At 35.1% G+C, this 16,627-nt stretch overlaps 1 protein-coding gene across 3 annotated transcripts in view; it reads right to left on the reverse strand.

Moving 5' to 3' along the window:
* The window catches only part of SNX13 (sorting nexin 13), a 131,978-nt gene that overhangs the window by 52,073 nt on the left and 63,278 nt on the right, over positions 1 to 16,627 (reverse strand). For all 3 annotated transcript variants that reach the window (XM_010349340.3, XM_003938679.4, XM_074379570.1), the window contains 4 exons: positions 16,326 to 16,447; positions 16,139 to 16,240; positions 14,252 to 14,340; positions 8,530 to 8,613 (listed from right to left, as the gene is read on the reverse strand). In XM_010349340.3, coding sequence (XP_010347642.1) covers positions 8,530 to 8,613; positions 14,252 to 14,340; positions 16,139 to 16,240; positions 16,326 to 16,447 — 397 coding nt within the window. The remainder of the gene's footprint in view (positions 1 to 8,529; positions 8,614 to 14,251; positions 14,341 to 16,138; positions 16,241 to 16,325; positions 16,448 to 16,627) is intronic.

The following is a 16,627-nucleotide window of genomic DNA, read 5'->3' on the forward strand; positions in this document are numbered from 1 at the left end:
AAAATACAAAAATTAGCTGGGCGTGGTGCATGCACCTGTAGTGCCAGCTACTCAGGAGGCTGAGGCAGGAGAATTGCTTGAACCCGGGAGGCAGAGGTTGCAGTGAGCTGAGATCGTGCCACCGCACTCCAGCCTGGCACCTGGCCTGGCGCCTGAGCAAAATTGTCTCAAAAAAAAAAACAAAAAAAATAAAAATAAAAATAAAACTACACCAACATTGTTTTAGCCTGACAAGTGCAACAGTAGATTTACCACTAAACAAGATGGAGAAAAAAATAAAGAGATGCCGCATTTGCTAGGGGAGTGGGGAGGCAAAATCAAGTGTGAGATACCATTAACTATAAAAATGGCCATTAGTAAACTTTTGAATATGATGGACAAGAGTTCAGAAAGAAGGACTATACAAAAATATGCATTTCAAAGTCACTGACATGTAGATGGCACTTGAAACCATGAAAATGGAGTAGAATGAAAAGAGAAAAGATCTAAGGACAGATACTCAGAAGACTTACACAGCAAAAAGACTGAGAAAGGCCAAAAACATAGGAAAAAAAGCAACAACAAACTTTGGTGTGCTAACAAGCCAAGTAAAGAAGTGTTTTAAGAAAGAAAATGAAGGCTGGGTGTGGTGCAATAATCCCAGGACTTTGGGAGGCCAAGGCAGGAGGATCACCTCAAGTCAGGAGTTCGAGACCAGCCTGGCCAACATAGTGAAACCCCGTCTCTACTAAAAATACAAAACTTAGCTGCGAATTGTGGCGGGTGCCTGGAATCCCAGCTACTTGGAAGGCTGAGGTGGGATAATTGCTTGAGCCCAGGAGGCGGATGTTGCAATGAGCTGAGATCATGCCACTGCACTCCACCTTGGGTGCTAGAGTGAGACTTAGTAGAAAAAAAAAAAAAAGAAGAGGCAAAGAAAAGGATAAACTGTGTCAAGCACTTCATATAGGTACAAAACAAAAATAAAGAATCTAAGAGCTGACCATAACAATCAGGATGATTATTCTCTTTGACATAGAAAAGTTTATTGGAGGAGTTCAAGAAAGAAAAAGAGAAAACGTAGACAGCCGACAGTAAAAAAAAAAAAAAGTTCTGTTGTAAAGAGGAGGAGAAAAGAGAGCTGCCTAAAATGGAATGTAAGATTAATAACTTGTTTCATCTTTTTAAGATGAGAGAGATAATGACAAAGGTGTATGATAATAAGGACGATCATATAAAGAGTGAAAATTTGATTATAAAGAGAGAGAATATAAAATTGTCAAAGCAATACAATGAAATCATCTAGAAGGAGCTGGTTACAGTGTGCAAGTAAAGGAGTTGCTTTAGCTAGATACATGGATATTTTATCCACAGTAACAGAAGAAAATATAAAATACACATGCGGAGATACAAGATATGAATGTATGTGACAATAGGACATTATGAAACATCTCTTTTTCTCTCAATTTTTCCAGGGGAGTATTAAGCTCATGAGCTAAGAGATGTGAAAAAAAGTATGTTAATTGAAAGTTAAAGAAGTATAAAAGAGTTCGTCAGCGTGGGACACATAACAGAACAGGAAAAATTTAATGATTTCAAGGCATGAGTAAGGGCACAAATGAGATTAGCGCAGGTTTCTCTTCTTTCATCAGCCACATTCACCTGCTTAAAAACAGGAACGGAGTAGGCAGTTACGTTGGATTTAACCAGTGCTGTGGTATCAACAAGCTAATAAAGTGAAAGACGTAAGGAAGTACAGGATGTTGTGGAGGGATTAATAACTATAACTGTAAATAAAATTTAAGCAAAGCAGGAAGAGTGGGCTGTGAAAAAGTACTCAACTTAGGATGTTATCTATTTTCAACAAAAAGCCAGACAATTGAATACTGTAAAAGTATAAGACTATGTAAAAAGATGCATTACATGGAGAGGATAAATTATACAGTGAAAACTGACTTCTAATTAGAAATAATAAAGGCAAGAGGAAAATGTAAAACAATTTTTAAAGTACTGAAAAAAAAAAGTCTACAGCAATTCTACATCAATGAAATATCCCCCAAACTTTGCAGTAAATAAAAATATTTTCAGAGAACAGAAAGCTCAGAGAATCTGTCAAAAGTAAACTGGCAATACATGGAATCCTACAGAAAGTTCTTCAAATGAAGAAAAATGACAACAAAACTAACATTTGTACCAACAAAAAATAATGAAAAATACTGAAAATACTGAATAAATGTATGGGTGTAAAAGTTTTTTTTCCTGTTCCTTGTTTCTTTAAAAAAAAGGTGTTTGATGCAAAAATACAGCACTGTGGAATAAACTATGCATGTAGATGTAAAATATGCCATGAAAAAAACAAAGGATGGGGGTTAATTAAAATTATGCTATAGCAAGGTTTTTCATATTTCATGTGAGGCGATAAAATACTGCCTCCGGGCATATGATGACAGCTTAAAGAGGACACTAATTCCTAGAGCAACCACTAAAATAATGGTAACAGTAATAAGGAATCGCTGGAAAGTCATTAAAATAAATAGAATACAGGAATACCTTGTTTCAGTTCCACTGTGCTTCACTGTGATATTTCACACTATGTTTTTTAACAAACTGAAGCGTTGTGGCAACTCTGTGTCCAGAAACCCTTATCAGCATAATTTTTCCAACATATGCTCATGTCATGTGCCTATTGACATTTTAACAATTTTCAGAATATTTCAGACTTTTTCATTATTATTATATCTACTATGGTGATCACTGATAATAGATATTATTATTGTTTTAGTACACTACAAACCATACTCATTTAAGATGACAAAATTAATTGATAAATTGTTTTGTGTATTCTGACTGTTTAAAAAACTGACCATTCCTGTCTTTCTCCCTCAGGTAGATCCTCCCTATTAAGTGACAAACAACAATATTGAAATTAGACCAATGAATAGGCCTGCAATGGATTCTAAGTGTTCAAGCCAAAGGAAGAGCCACATGTCTTTCACTTTCAATCAAAAGCTAGAAATGAATAAGCTTAGCCAGAAAAATGTGTCAAAAGCCAAGACAGACTTAAAGCTTGGTCTCCTGCACTAAACAATTATCCAATAAGAGAATGAAAAAAACAAAAACAAAAACAGAAAAAGTTCTTCAGGAAAATTAACAGTGCTGCCCCAGTGAACAGATGAATGATAAATGTGAAGAACACTTATGGAGAAAGTATTATGGTAAAGGATAAAAGATCACACAATTCTTTTGGATATAGACCTAGCAGTAAGATTGCTAGATTATACGGTAACAATTTTCAGAAGAACTCCCAAACTGTTTTGCAAAGTATCTGCACCATTTTACACTCCACCAATAGTGCACAAAAAAATTGAAAACAGGATCATAAAGGGATATTTGTGTAATCATGAGTGTAGTATTCACAGAAGCCAAAAGGTGGAAGTAAGAGTCTCCAAGAGTCACAGCATTCCTGGGCTTAGGGATCACACTACTGCTGAAATAGCCATAGTGACCACAAGCTTAGGTTAAAACTTTCAATCCCCTTTGACTTCATGAAAAGCCCTCTCAAGAAGGATGGTACAAATAAGCCCAGATTGAGAAGATTAATAAAAACTTAACTCTTCAATGTCCAGACGCTGATGAACGTACACAAGCACAAGTAACAAGAACATCCAGGAAAATGACCTCAAGAAACTAAATAAGACACCAGTGACCACTCTAGAAGTAAAGGAGATAAGTGACCTTTTAGACCAGAAATACAAAAGAGCTGTTTTGAGGAAGCTCAAAGAACTTCATAGAGAAGGAATTCAAAATTCTATTGAGAAATTTAACAGAGACTGAAATAATAAGGGAAAATCAAACAAACTCTAGAACTGAAAAATTCAACTGACAAATCGAAAAATTCATCAGAGTATCTTAACAGCAGAATTGGTCCAACAGAAGGAAGAACTAACATAAGACAGACTATACAAAAATACACAGAGAAAAAAGAAACTGAAAACAATTAAGCATACCCACAAGATCTAGAAAAAAGTGTCATAAGTGCAAATCTATGATTTATTGGCCTTAATGAGGATGTAAAGAAAGAGACCAGGTTAAAAGTTTATTTAAAGAAATAATAACAAAGAACTTTTCAAACCCAGAAAAAGACATGAATATCCAAGTACAAGAAGGTCAAAAAACACCAAGAAAATTGAAATGAGATCACCAAAAGCATGTAAGAATTAAACTCTCAAAGGTCAAGGAAAAATAAAGAATCCTAAAGTCTGCAAAAAAAGAGAAAAAGAGAGAGAGAGAAAGAAAGAAACAGCAGCAGCAAATAACATATAAAGGAGCTCTGATACATCTGGCAGCAAACATCTAAGCATAAACCTTACAGGCCAGGAAGGAGTAGGATCATTCTATATATTCTAAGTACCAAAGGAAAAAAATGTCTTCCAACCTAAAATATCATATCCTCCAAATTTATCTGTCAACTCTGAAGGAGAAAAAAGCCTTGGCCAGACAAATAAAAGCTAAGGGATTTCACCAATAGCAGACCAGTTTTACAAAATACTAAAGGGAGTTTTCCAATCTGAGAGAAAGTATGTTAATGAGCAATAAGAAATCATCTGAAGGTACAAAACTCATTGATAATACTAAGTACACAGACAAATACAGAATAACACTGTAATCGTGGTATACAGACCACTCATATCTTTAGTAAGATGACTAAAAGACAAGTCAACAAAAAATAACTGATAAATTTAGTAAAGCTGCAAGATACAAAACCAACATACAAAAATCAATAGCATTTTCTACAAGACAACAGTGAGTAATTTGAAAAAGGAAACAAGAAAGTAATCTCATTTAAAATAGCTACAAATAGAAAAAACAAAATACCTCAGAATAAACTTAACCAATGAGGTAAAAGATGTGTACAAGGAAAACTGTAAAACACTGATAAAAGAAATTGAAGAAGACACAAAAAACGAAAAGATTCACCATGTCCATGGAATGGAAGAATTAATATTGCTAAAATGTCCATATTATAAAAAGTGATCTACAAATTCAAAGCAACCTACATATCAAAATACCAATAACTTTCTTCACAGAAATAGAAAAAATAATCCCAAAATGTATTTATATATGGAAACACAAAAGACCCAGAATAGTCAAAGCAATCATAAGCAAAAAAGAACAAAGCTGAAGACATCACATTATCTGACTTTGAATTATACCACAGAGTTACAGTTACCATAACAGAGGGTACTGGCATAAAAAAGACACATAAACTAATGGAACAGAATAGAGAAGATGGAAATAAACCCACACATTCAAGGTAAATTTATTTTTCACAAATGTGCAAAAACACACAAACTGGGGTTGGGGGGAGACAGTCACTTTAATAAATGGTGCTGAGAAAACTGGATATCCATATGCAGAAGAATGAAACTAGACCCCTATCTCTCAGCATATAAGAAAACCAAATAAAATGGATTAAAGACTTTAAGATGTGAAACTATAAAACTAGAAGAAAACAGCAGAGAAACAATTCATGACATCAGTCTGGGCAAAAATTTCTTACATCAGACCTCAAAAGCATAGGGACCCAAAGCAATAATGTACAAATGGGATCACATCAAGCTAAAAGGCTTCTACACAGCAAAGGAAATGATCAACAAAGTGAAGACACAATCCACAGAAAAGGAGAAAATATTTGCAAGCTGCCCATCTGACAAAGAAATAATAACCAGAATATATGAGGCACTCAAACAACTCAACAGGAAAAACAAAATCCCATTAAAAATGGGCAAAAATCTGAATAGACATTTCTTAAAAGACAACATAAAAATGGCAAACAGGTTATTAAAAAATGCTCAACAGCACTTATCATCATAGAAATGTAACTTAAAACTACAATGACATTTTATTTCACTCCAGTTAAAATGGCTTTTATCCAAAAGAGAAGCAATAACAAACACTGGCAAGTATGTAAAGAAATGGATAAAGAAAACGAGGTAGATACACAAAACAGATTATTATTCAGCCAAAAAAGAAAAAAAGAAAAAGAATCAAATATTGACTGGGGAATATTATGTTAAGTCGAATTAACCATGCACAGTAGGCCAAACATGTGGGAACTAAAAACAAAACAAAGACTGAACTCATGGAGACAGAGCGTCAAATGTTTCTTTACCAGAGGGTGGCAAGGGAAATAAAGAAAGAATGATTAATAGGTACAAAACACAGAAAGAGTAAGATCTACCATTCAGTAGCATGACAGGGTAGCTACAGTTAACAATACTTTATTGCACATTTCAAAACAGCTGAAGGAGTGGATTGGAATGTTCCTAAGCAAAGAAGTGCTAAGTGCTAGATGTGATGGATAGGGCAAATTATCCTGATTTGAACATTACAAATTGTATGCTTATATCAAAATATCACATACTCATAAATATTTAAAAGGCTTATGTATCCATAATTTTTAAAAATTAAAAACTTGTTAAATTTTTTTTTTTTTTTTTTTTTTTTGAGATGGAGTTTCGCTCGTTACCCAGGCTGGAGTGCAATGGCGCGATCTCGGCTCACTGCAACCTCCGCCTCCTGGGTTCAGGCAATTCTCCTGCCTCAGCCTCCTCAGTAGCTGAGATTACAGGCACGAGTCACCATACCCAGCTAATTTTTTGTATTTTTAGTAGAGACAGGGTTTCACCATGTTGACCAGGATGGTCTCGATATCTTGACCTCGTGATCCACCCGCCTCGGCCTCCCAAAGTGCTGGGATTACAGGCTTGAGCCACCGCGCCCGGCACAAAATTTTAAAAGATATAGTCACAAATTTGCTTTTTATCACTTTAGAATAACTTCTTAGAGCTGAATTCCTAGCCAAAGGAGACTAATTTTTTAATATTTTTAATTGTGCACATACACATATTTTTAAAGCTCTCATAGTGCCTAATACAAATTCTTAAAAGTTCACAAAGAAAAAGAAGAATCAAGTTCCATGGTCTCCAGGAAAGGCTCTAGGAATACACAATTAATAACTCAACTTTTGTCTGCAGGAAACACAGTCTGGTCAATGGGTAAACTTTGCAACAACAACAATAATAAAACAAGAGCAGCCAGGCACAATGGCTCACACCTGTATGTAATCCCAGCTCTTTGGGAGGCCAAGGCAGGTAGACTGCTTGAGCTAGGAGTTCATGACAGTCAGGGCTACACAGCAAAACCCTGTCTCTACCAAGAGTACAAAGAATTAGCCCGATGTGGTGGTGCATGCCTGTGGTCCCAGCTACTCGGGAGGTTGAAGTGGGAGGATCACTTGAGCCAGGGAGGCAGAAGCTGTAGTAAGCCAAGATTGCACCACTGCGCCTGGGTGAAAGAGTGAGATTTCATCTCAAAAATAAATAAATAAAAATAAAGTAAAAATATAAAGCAATGGCAAGTCTGACAATGCCTAAGGGAAATAAATCAAAGAACAAGTAATTCTTCTTAAGAAAGCTAGACAGTTAAAGAAAGACAAAAACAGAGAAGAAATCCCATATTTAAGAAATTAAATCAAAGATCTAGAAGTAGATATCAAAGAATTCCCAGCAGGCAGTCCATTTACAACTCTTCCTTGACCATGAGTTTATTAAGGAGAAGCGTATGTTATAAAGAAAAAAAAATAGGGCTTGTGAACTTAGTAATCACTAACTCTTTGATACGTCTGACAGGAGAAAACTGTTAACTACTACAGACACTAAGCAACTTACAGAAACATCTAGAACACAGATTCTCTGATTTTCTTTCTACTGTTTTGTCCTCCATATATTCCCCATTACACAGTATAAAATGTCAGTTAAATGTCAAGTAGTTCAAATCCCAAGTTGTATTTAAAATGAAATAGTAGCCATTAAAAATACTCATCATTTATACATACAGGTATTAAAATATCATATTTTTAAAGAAAAATATATTAAAAATTATAATTAGAGCTGAATAAGTTATTTATTTATAAGTTATTGTAGTAGCACCATGACTGCAAAGAAGATAATCAACAAAATTCTTAAAGAGAATTTGGCCAATATATTCAAAATATAAGCAAATAAAAACACTGGAAATGCAGAGATTACTTCAGAAACATTTTTGCTTAATTTCTTTTATGAATTATTGCTTAAACACCTTATCTCCAAACTGTACTTTTACATTTAAAAAATTATTTCTGGCCAGGCGTGGTGGCTCACGCCTGGAATTTCAACACTTTGGGAGACCAAGGTGGGTGGATCATGAGGTCAGGAGTTGAAGACCAGTATGGCCAAGACGGTGAAACCCCATCTCTACTAAAAATACAAAACTTAGCCGGGTGCAGTGGCAGGTGCCTGTAATCCCAGCTGCTCAGAGGCTGAGGCAGGAGAACTTGCACTCCAGCCTGGGTAACAGAGTGAGACTCCGTCTCAAAAAAAAAAAAAAAAAAAAATATATATATATATATATATATACACACATACACACACACACACACACACACACACACACACACACAATATATACATATATTTCTAAAACACAGTTGTAATTTTAAAACACACTTACCATCCATATGACATACTGATTAATATAATCAGGATCACTGAGTTGATTTATTAATGGAAGAAGAATTCCTCGTGCAAGGATTTCCTAAAAAAATAAAATTAAAAAATTTAATGCATTTTTCAAATCAATATCATAATATAAATATTCTAACACAATGCTGTTACTTAAGTATGATATATGTAAAAGCAAAACTTTATAACCAACACAATCTTACTTAAAAAAAAAATGAACTACTATGCATCATTCTAGATAAATGAGATAAAGTCACCTATATCAACTTGGACACATCTCCACAGTAACATCTGTGGAGTGAAATAAAGCATGATGATAGCTCTAGTATGTTAGCATTGATGTCAATTTTAAAAAGATAAAATATGAGACTAAAAATGTTTATGGATTCATTTATCTTTATTAAAAGTATAGAAACAGAAAAGAAAAGGAAATGATACACACTGATTTTAGAATTGTTACCTCAAGCAAAGAAACAGAGAAACTATAGTACATTATCAACACTGGTTAAATCTAAGAGGTTGTTGTAACATAAATGTCTACTGTATTATTCTCTATCCTGTTCTGTGTTTGAATACTTTCCTAATAAACATTTTTAAAATAACAGATATGTTAATTGACTCAACACGCTCTAGAATATACCTTCTCATTTTTCACAGTTGTTTATGCTCCTATGTATTAATATTCTGCCCTTCCTTTAAAAACTGACTGCAGAATCAATGATCCTATTAAATAAATCTTGATCATTCCAACAGAAACGTGCTTGAAATACTCATGCCCTGTATCTACAACATTTACCAATTGATATTTTCTCTGTAATTATATGTCTTATATTTTTCTGAGACGGAGTCTTACTCTGTCGCCCAGGCTGGAGTGTAGTGGTGTGATCTTGGCTCACTGCAACCTCTGCCTCCCAGGTTCAAGTGAATCTCCTGCCTTAGCCTCCTGAGTAGCTGGGATTACAGGCACGCACCACCATGTCCAGCTAATTTTTGTATTTTCAGTAGAGATGGGGTTTCCCCATGTTGGTCAGGGTAGTCTCGAACTCCTGATCTCATGATCGGCCTGCCTCAGCCTCCCAAAGTCCCGAGATTACAGGCATGAGCCACTGCACCCAGCTGTCTTATATTTTTCTAATAGACGGCAAGTATTTTAGAACCCTTTATATGAGTAGAATTTGTCAACTTATCTATTGAATTATTTATCCTCAAAAATATTTACCTTCCTCATCCCATCTTCTCAAGGTCACTGTTTTAAACACAGCAGACATTTGATAAATGAATAGAAAACAAACAAACAAAGAATCTAGTACTGTTTCTATAAATACAATGTTTTTATCTGGTGTTACCCTTTAGTCTTTAGTGCCAGGAACATACAAATTTATCAAACCTAATTTCTCAAAGAACACTGGGGAGATTAAATAACAACAAGCTTAACAGGGTGTTTCATTTTTCTAAGTAAAGGATCAATTTATTTTTTTCTTCCCAGATCTCTAATTTATTTGGGCCATTTTCTGGTGTAAGTTCATAGAAGGTGGTCTTTACTTTCAGTACGCTGTACAAGTCTCCTCTGTAAGCTGTACAAGCCTGCCAACAATTACCCCCATGATGAATCAGTATTTCCAAAAAGCATGAATAGGGCACCAGTAATTTTTTGAAATGTCTTTGCAGACACTTTACAGTCCCAAATGACAAAAAATGGCTTCATTCAAGATTACTTTTAGTCTTTAACTTCTTTAAAACTGTATTTATGTATGTAATTCCTTCATTCAAATTAAGTCTCTGGCCATGTGTCCAAATTTTAAAATGTACACTGTTAGGAGAAAATTCACAGACACACACACACGCACTTTTTCCACTGTTTCTTTTCAAAAGAAGAAAAAACATCTGGGGAAATTTTTTTTTTTTTTTTTTTTTGAGACAGAGTCTCACTCTGTCACCAGGCGCCAGACTGGAGTGCAGTGGCGCGACCTCGGCTCACTGCAACCTCCGCCTCCCGGGTTCAAGCAATTCTCCTGCCTCAACCTCCCGAGTAGCTGGGACTACAGGCGTGCGCCACCACGCCCAGCTAATTTTTTTGTATTTTTAGTAGAGATGGGGTTTCACCATGTTGGCCAGGATGGTCTGGATCTCTTGACCTCATTATCCACCTGCCTCAGCCTCCCAAAGTGCTGGGATTACAGGTGTGAGCTACTGTGCCCGGCCTTGGGGAAAATTTTAATTAAATTTTTTGTTTCTTATTAGTTGGTGCAATTAGTTGATTTGTATTAGAAAACTTCTAAGCTGCCACATTAAAGGGTTTGGTCAAGGGCTAATCAATCATATGACTCAATGTCCTAGTGACAGCTCTACATATTCCATGAAAGTTGCCACTTGCACATAATTCCTACTTTAAGCTCTCAACTTTTAGAAAACAGCACCCTCTGTCAAACATCTGGCCTAAAAGATACAAAGTCATTGAAGCCCTATCTTTAAAGGAATAAAACATAGTAATGGCAAGAAAGTAGAGGCAATAAATAGCAATTACGTCAAGTACTGTGACTTACACAATCTATACAAAGTATCCATACAAAGAAAATGAAAACTCTTTCATCTGTTATTTAATCGAAACAAAAGTATCTTTTGAGGAATCTTAGAATAACTGACAAAACAAAGAAAGGGCTAAAGGAAAAAAAACTGACTTGCTGAATGCATGATCTGCAATTATCCTCACTCAATTAGATTCAGCCAAAATAAAATGAAATATTGGCCTAAAAGAGGAATATATTAAAAGAAATGTGCTTATTAAAATCCTACTTATTTTAATAACCTCATGTAATAAGGCAGATTTTCATTCATGGCTCTTAGGAGTCAACTTAATCTTCAAGAAGCTGCAGTAAGGCAGGGCGCAGAGACTCACACCTGTAATCCCAGCACTTTCGGAGGCCAAGGTGGGCACATCACCTGAAGTCAGGAGGTGAGATCAGCCTGACCAATATGGAGAAACCCCATCTCTACTAAAAATAAAAAATTAACCCGGCATGATGGCGCATGCCTGTAATCCAGCTACTCGGGAGGCTGAGGCAGGAGAATTACTTGAACCTGGGAGGCAGAGCTTGCGGTGAGCCAAGATCACGCCATTGCACTCCAGCCTGGGCAACAGGAGCAAAACTCCGTCTCAAAAAAAAAAAAAAAAAAAGCTATAGTAGCGTGTGCACCACGGCCAGGAAGAGGGTAAATGGATTTCCTTTTGCATTAAAACTTACTGACTGAGCACCTGCTGTGTGCCAGGTATTATGTTAAGCACTGAGTATATAATTGCGATAAACACAGATAAAGTATCTGTCCTCATTAGACTTACAATTAATCCTGGAGAAAGAGGTATCGAATAAGTAAACACAACAACCAAATTATAACATCTTAAAATATGGTAAACGCTATGAAGGAAAACAAGTGGATACTATCTATGATAACAGGGAATTATAAAGGGGCTTTAGATTGGGTGGCCAGGGAGGGCATCTCTAAGGAAGTAACATGAAGTGAGACATGAAGAATGAATACAATTTAGCTGACAGAGTAAGAGGAATCATTCTTAACAGAGGAAAAAAGCACATGTGGCTGGAGTATCCTTGACCAAGCGTAGGCTCTTCTGAATCCTCTAACCATTTACGCCTTAACCTTTGGGTTTCCATGTCTGCTTATTTACTCATCACACTTTTAGCAAGAACTCTATCAAGTGGGTATAGCCAGAACTCCCTCACTCACTATAAATGATCAAATTCCCCAGTCCCCATCCTTTGTGTCTGAACATCCCGGCTTGCTTTCAATAAGAACCCTATTAAGTCTGTTTAACCAGAATTCCCCCTTACACCCGATGTTTCATATTAGTAATTTTCCATCCACTGATCTCCAGCCTACTCCTGAGCTATAAATCACAACTTGTTTTTGTATTCAGAATTGAGTTTGGTTCTATACTGAGGTCACATTTCCCCTACTCCAAGAGTTACTAGATAGTCTTTTTTTTTTTTACACTTTACTGTCCAGCTCTGGTTTTCCTTGATATTGCTTGGCATGAAGGCTAGAGAGGTAAATAAGGCCACATGTGACCCTCCAAGCCTCTTCAAGAACTTGAGATTTCAAAAATTTACTAGATGACCATACCACTTACTAGGATGAAGACTAAAAGGTAGACAGGATATGGAGGTAAGAATAAGACTTTCACTTCGGATACTTAAGTTTTAAAAAGCTGTGAGTCCCTTGAAATCACAAGCAGTGATTTCAAAAAGGCAGCTCAGAGTTCCCTGGAGCTCAGAAGGTAAATCTGAAGTAAAGCTATAAATCTGAAACTCATTAGCATTTGGAAGCTGTTTATGGCCACAGGAATGGATGAGCAAGACAAAGTCCTGGGACCTAAGACCTTGAATATTTAAAATTTAAGCGGAAGAGAAGTTAAGGAGTATAAATGTGACCAAAAAGGAGAACAAACGTGACTAAAAATGAGACCAGTGACATGAAAGAAAAGAGAAAACAGTTTCAAGAACGAAAAGATGGCAAGGCATGTGAGATAATGCTGTGATCCCATGTAACAGTGGCCAGCTGGAGTATTACGTAAACAGATTACACCAAATAGATACTCTGCATGAACAAGTGCTATACCTGATTAGTAATCTTCCTTCAGTGGCAGATATGAATCTAGTGATAGACATGGTGGTACTTACCACCCTTGATAATAACTAGCCCAAATAATTGGCCTTAACAATATATAGTTAATCTACCAGGCTCCTCTCATAAAAACTAAGTGCTTTCTACTACTTCACCTAAGTTACCACTAATACACCTGAGAAGTACCTTGAACTCAAGCTAGGTAGATGTTAGGAAATTGCATGGTATTGCTTATAAACAATACCATCCAAGAATAAAAGCATTTCTTGGGAATGGTTATCCACTTTGCAAAACAGACTAATGAGATCATAAGCTTTTGTTTTTAGGAAAATTCAAAACTTTCATTCTACCAGGATATGGTCTTACGTAGCTAGCATTTCTAAATCATTACCAGCGGACAAAGCCAAATGTTATTCCTTCATATTTACACACAGAGCTTTGCTCTAAAGGTTTATACTCAGGGAATAAGGAGTCTAAGACTACTATTCTCATCTGACATTAATTTTTCAATTACCAAAACTATCATCTTAACTACACAGTTTTTAAAGTTTCTATCCAAAAATGTTATTTTTATCTAACCTAATTTAGATAATGCTAGGATATAAGAAAATTTAAAACATACTTTTGTCATAACCAAAAACCCAAGCACTTAACTATCGACCAGAGACTTCTGGAGGATTAGGGGGAGACTTCCAAGAACCTAAGGTTCCCCGAGAAGCTTGCACTTAAGGTTCCCTTTGACCCTTTCAATACTATTTTCATAATGTTAAGACATTATTTAACTTTTCACTCGTTCTCTCACATACATACAATGACCTTTACAAGAGTGATATAATGCTATGATGGTATCCATTTATCAGCTAATAAAACATATGCTTGTACATTTTCATGTTTTAAAAATTTCTTTTCCCTTATAATATGTAAATAGTTTTAAAGAAAACCTACATAAAGAAAAGCTCTTTAAAGTCTTCAATAATTGTTAAGAGTCTAACAGGATCTTAAGACCAAAAATTTTGAAAACCACTCTCCCAAGTTTTTTTTACAGCCATGATTTGGTATGAATTTAAGCTTACCCTGACAAAGTATCGCATGATCTTGTTCTGGAAATCTCCAGGAGGTAGCAATAAATATAGTAAGACCTCACACAAATCTCTTAGGAAACCTAAAAATAGAAAAAGTAGCTATAATAACATTAGAAAATAAAAAGTCTATGCCTACTCTTGATAGATAAGATATATTAAAAAGGTAGAAATAAGTAGCTTCCTGGTTATACTGGCTTATTATTTTAGTAATTAGTACACATCAGTATTCATTAAAAACTCCTTCACTGTTCTCCAAGTAATAACCATTCATCAACTTAGTATTTTTTTAAATTTTGCTATTTTAGCCAGTTTTTTGAATCATAAAAAACTTCCTTACGAATCTTTTTTCCCAGAACAGTTTTAGATAGACCATGTAGTTTGTAATTCTACCACACATTAATAAGCTTTGCATATTTAAAAGTTATTCATACATTTAAAAATATAGCTGTAACTCTTCTTTCAAGAAAAAGCCTCCACTATCTCAGCAGGCTATAACAAAGGAAAAAAAGAGTATGCTTTTCTGCTGATTTAAGAGAGCTCCACTTACATAAAAGTATTGCACATCAGTATATCTATGTGTTACATTATAAGTTACTATAATACAAATTGACCCTTGAACAAAGAGTCTGAACTGCTAAAGTCCACTTATATGTGAATATTTTTCAATATATTGGAAATTTTTGAGAGATTTGTGACAATATAAAAAAACTCAGAGACGAACTGCACAGCCTAGAAATATCAAAAAAATGAAGAAAAATGCGGTCATAAATGCATAAAATATATGTAGATACTAGTCTTTGTATTAACTGATTGTTTACATTATTGGTAACGGTTATAGTTAACAGTGGGCTGTTGGTATTTAAGCTTTTGGAGAGTCAAAAGTTATGCACAGAATTCTGTCTGCACAGGGGTCAGTACCTCACTGTTCAAGGGTCAACTGTATTTCTTAAAAGTGCTAAAAAGCTGGGCACTAAAAGCTGAATCATACAATAAAGGTTAAAAAAAAAGAAAAGGAAAAAGAAGAAAGGAAAAACTAAGAAAATAAATAAAAACATTTAAAACATTCTCAAAATCTAAGAAAACAATTTCTACCAGTAGAAGGGCTTTTCTACAGTTGTTCCTATGCTGACACTTCCTGGGAATATAATTGTATGACTGATCCTGTTAATTTAAAACTGTGCCAATTAACAAAGACTTAATACTTGCTAACTGGGAAAAGATACTGTCCTTAGCTAAAGCTTGTCCAAATTCCTACAAATAAAAGAGGAGCCTGTTGAAATCTATAAATTGTTTGAAATCACTGTATTCATTCCCTTAGGAAATAGTTTATGGTAACAGGTATACTTCTGAAGCAAAAATGATAAATTTAAGAGGAAGAAAAATTACTACCAATCAAAAAATTCAATTATAAAATCTTTGTGTTTGTTACATTTTAAAAGTAGACTGGTAATTTTTTCTTTTTAATTTTTAGACAGGGTCTCTATCTTGTCACTCAGACTGGAGAGCAGTGGTATGATCACAGCTCACTGAAGCCTTGACTTCCTAGGCTCCAGTGATTGCCCACGTCAGCCTCCTCAGTAGTTGGGACTAAAGGTGTGCACCACTACAGCCAGCTGTTTCATACTTTTAGTAGAGACAGGGTTTTGCCATGTTCACTAGGCTGGTCTTACCTCCTGGGCTCAAGCAATCCAAAAGATGACCTTTAAATAAGAAAACAGAATCTGGAAACTACTTTTAAGAGTTAAAAAATAAAATTAAATTAATAGTAAAGCTACCTGCCCTAAGTAAAAATAATTTTACCCTTAGGTTTGTTCACTGGTTCTGCTAACTTGACTCTAGCCGGTTACTACTGTCAAAAAAGTTAAACTGAAATAAAACCTTCTTCATCTTTGGGAGAAGTGCACACTAGATCACGGCAAACCTCCTTCTCCATTTCAACTTCAACTTCAAAGAAGGTATCTACAAGATCTTCTGCTGTACCTGAAGAAACAAGTCAAGATATATAAAATGATATAAGAAAAACAGATTTTTAAATCCTAGTTTTCAAATAGAATACAGATATTACCTTTTGCTTGATCATCTTTCTCTGTTATTTTCTGTTGAGCCTTTCTGAATACTCGTAAGTGTGTGCCAAAATCATCTACAATGCGTGTAGTAAAATAAGGTTGCCAGTCTATTTCTTTTGACCTTATAAAAAACACATTACATAAAATAATTATCTAAATCAATTATCAAAAAAATTAATTCATTTTAATGACTACTGATGAACAACATGATTATCTGAGACTGTAAATTTAAACCGACATTTTGTTCATTCATTATTACCAGTTAGTATTGTTTTGCAAGATCCAAAGTATATAGTATCTA

The sequence above is a fragment of the Saimiri boliviensis genome, chromosome 10, assembly GCF_048565385.1.
Source record: "Saimiri boliviensis isolate mSaiBol1 chromosome 10, mSaiBol1.pri, whole genome shotgun sequence".
NCBI lineage: Eukaryota > Metazoa > Chordata > Mammalia > Primates > Cebidae > Saimiri > Saimiri boliviensis.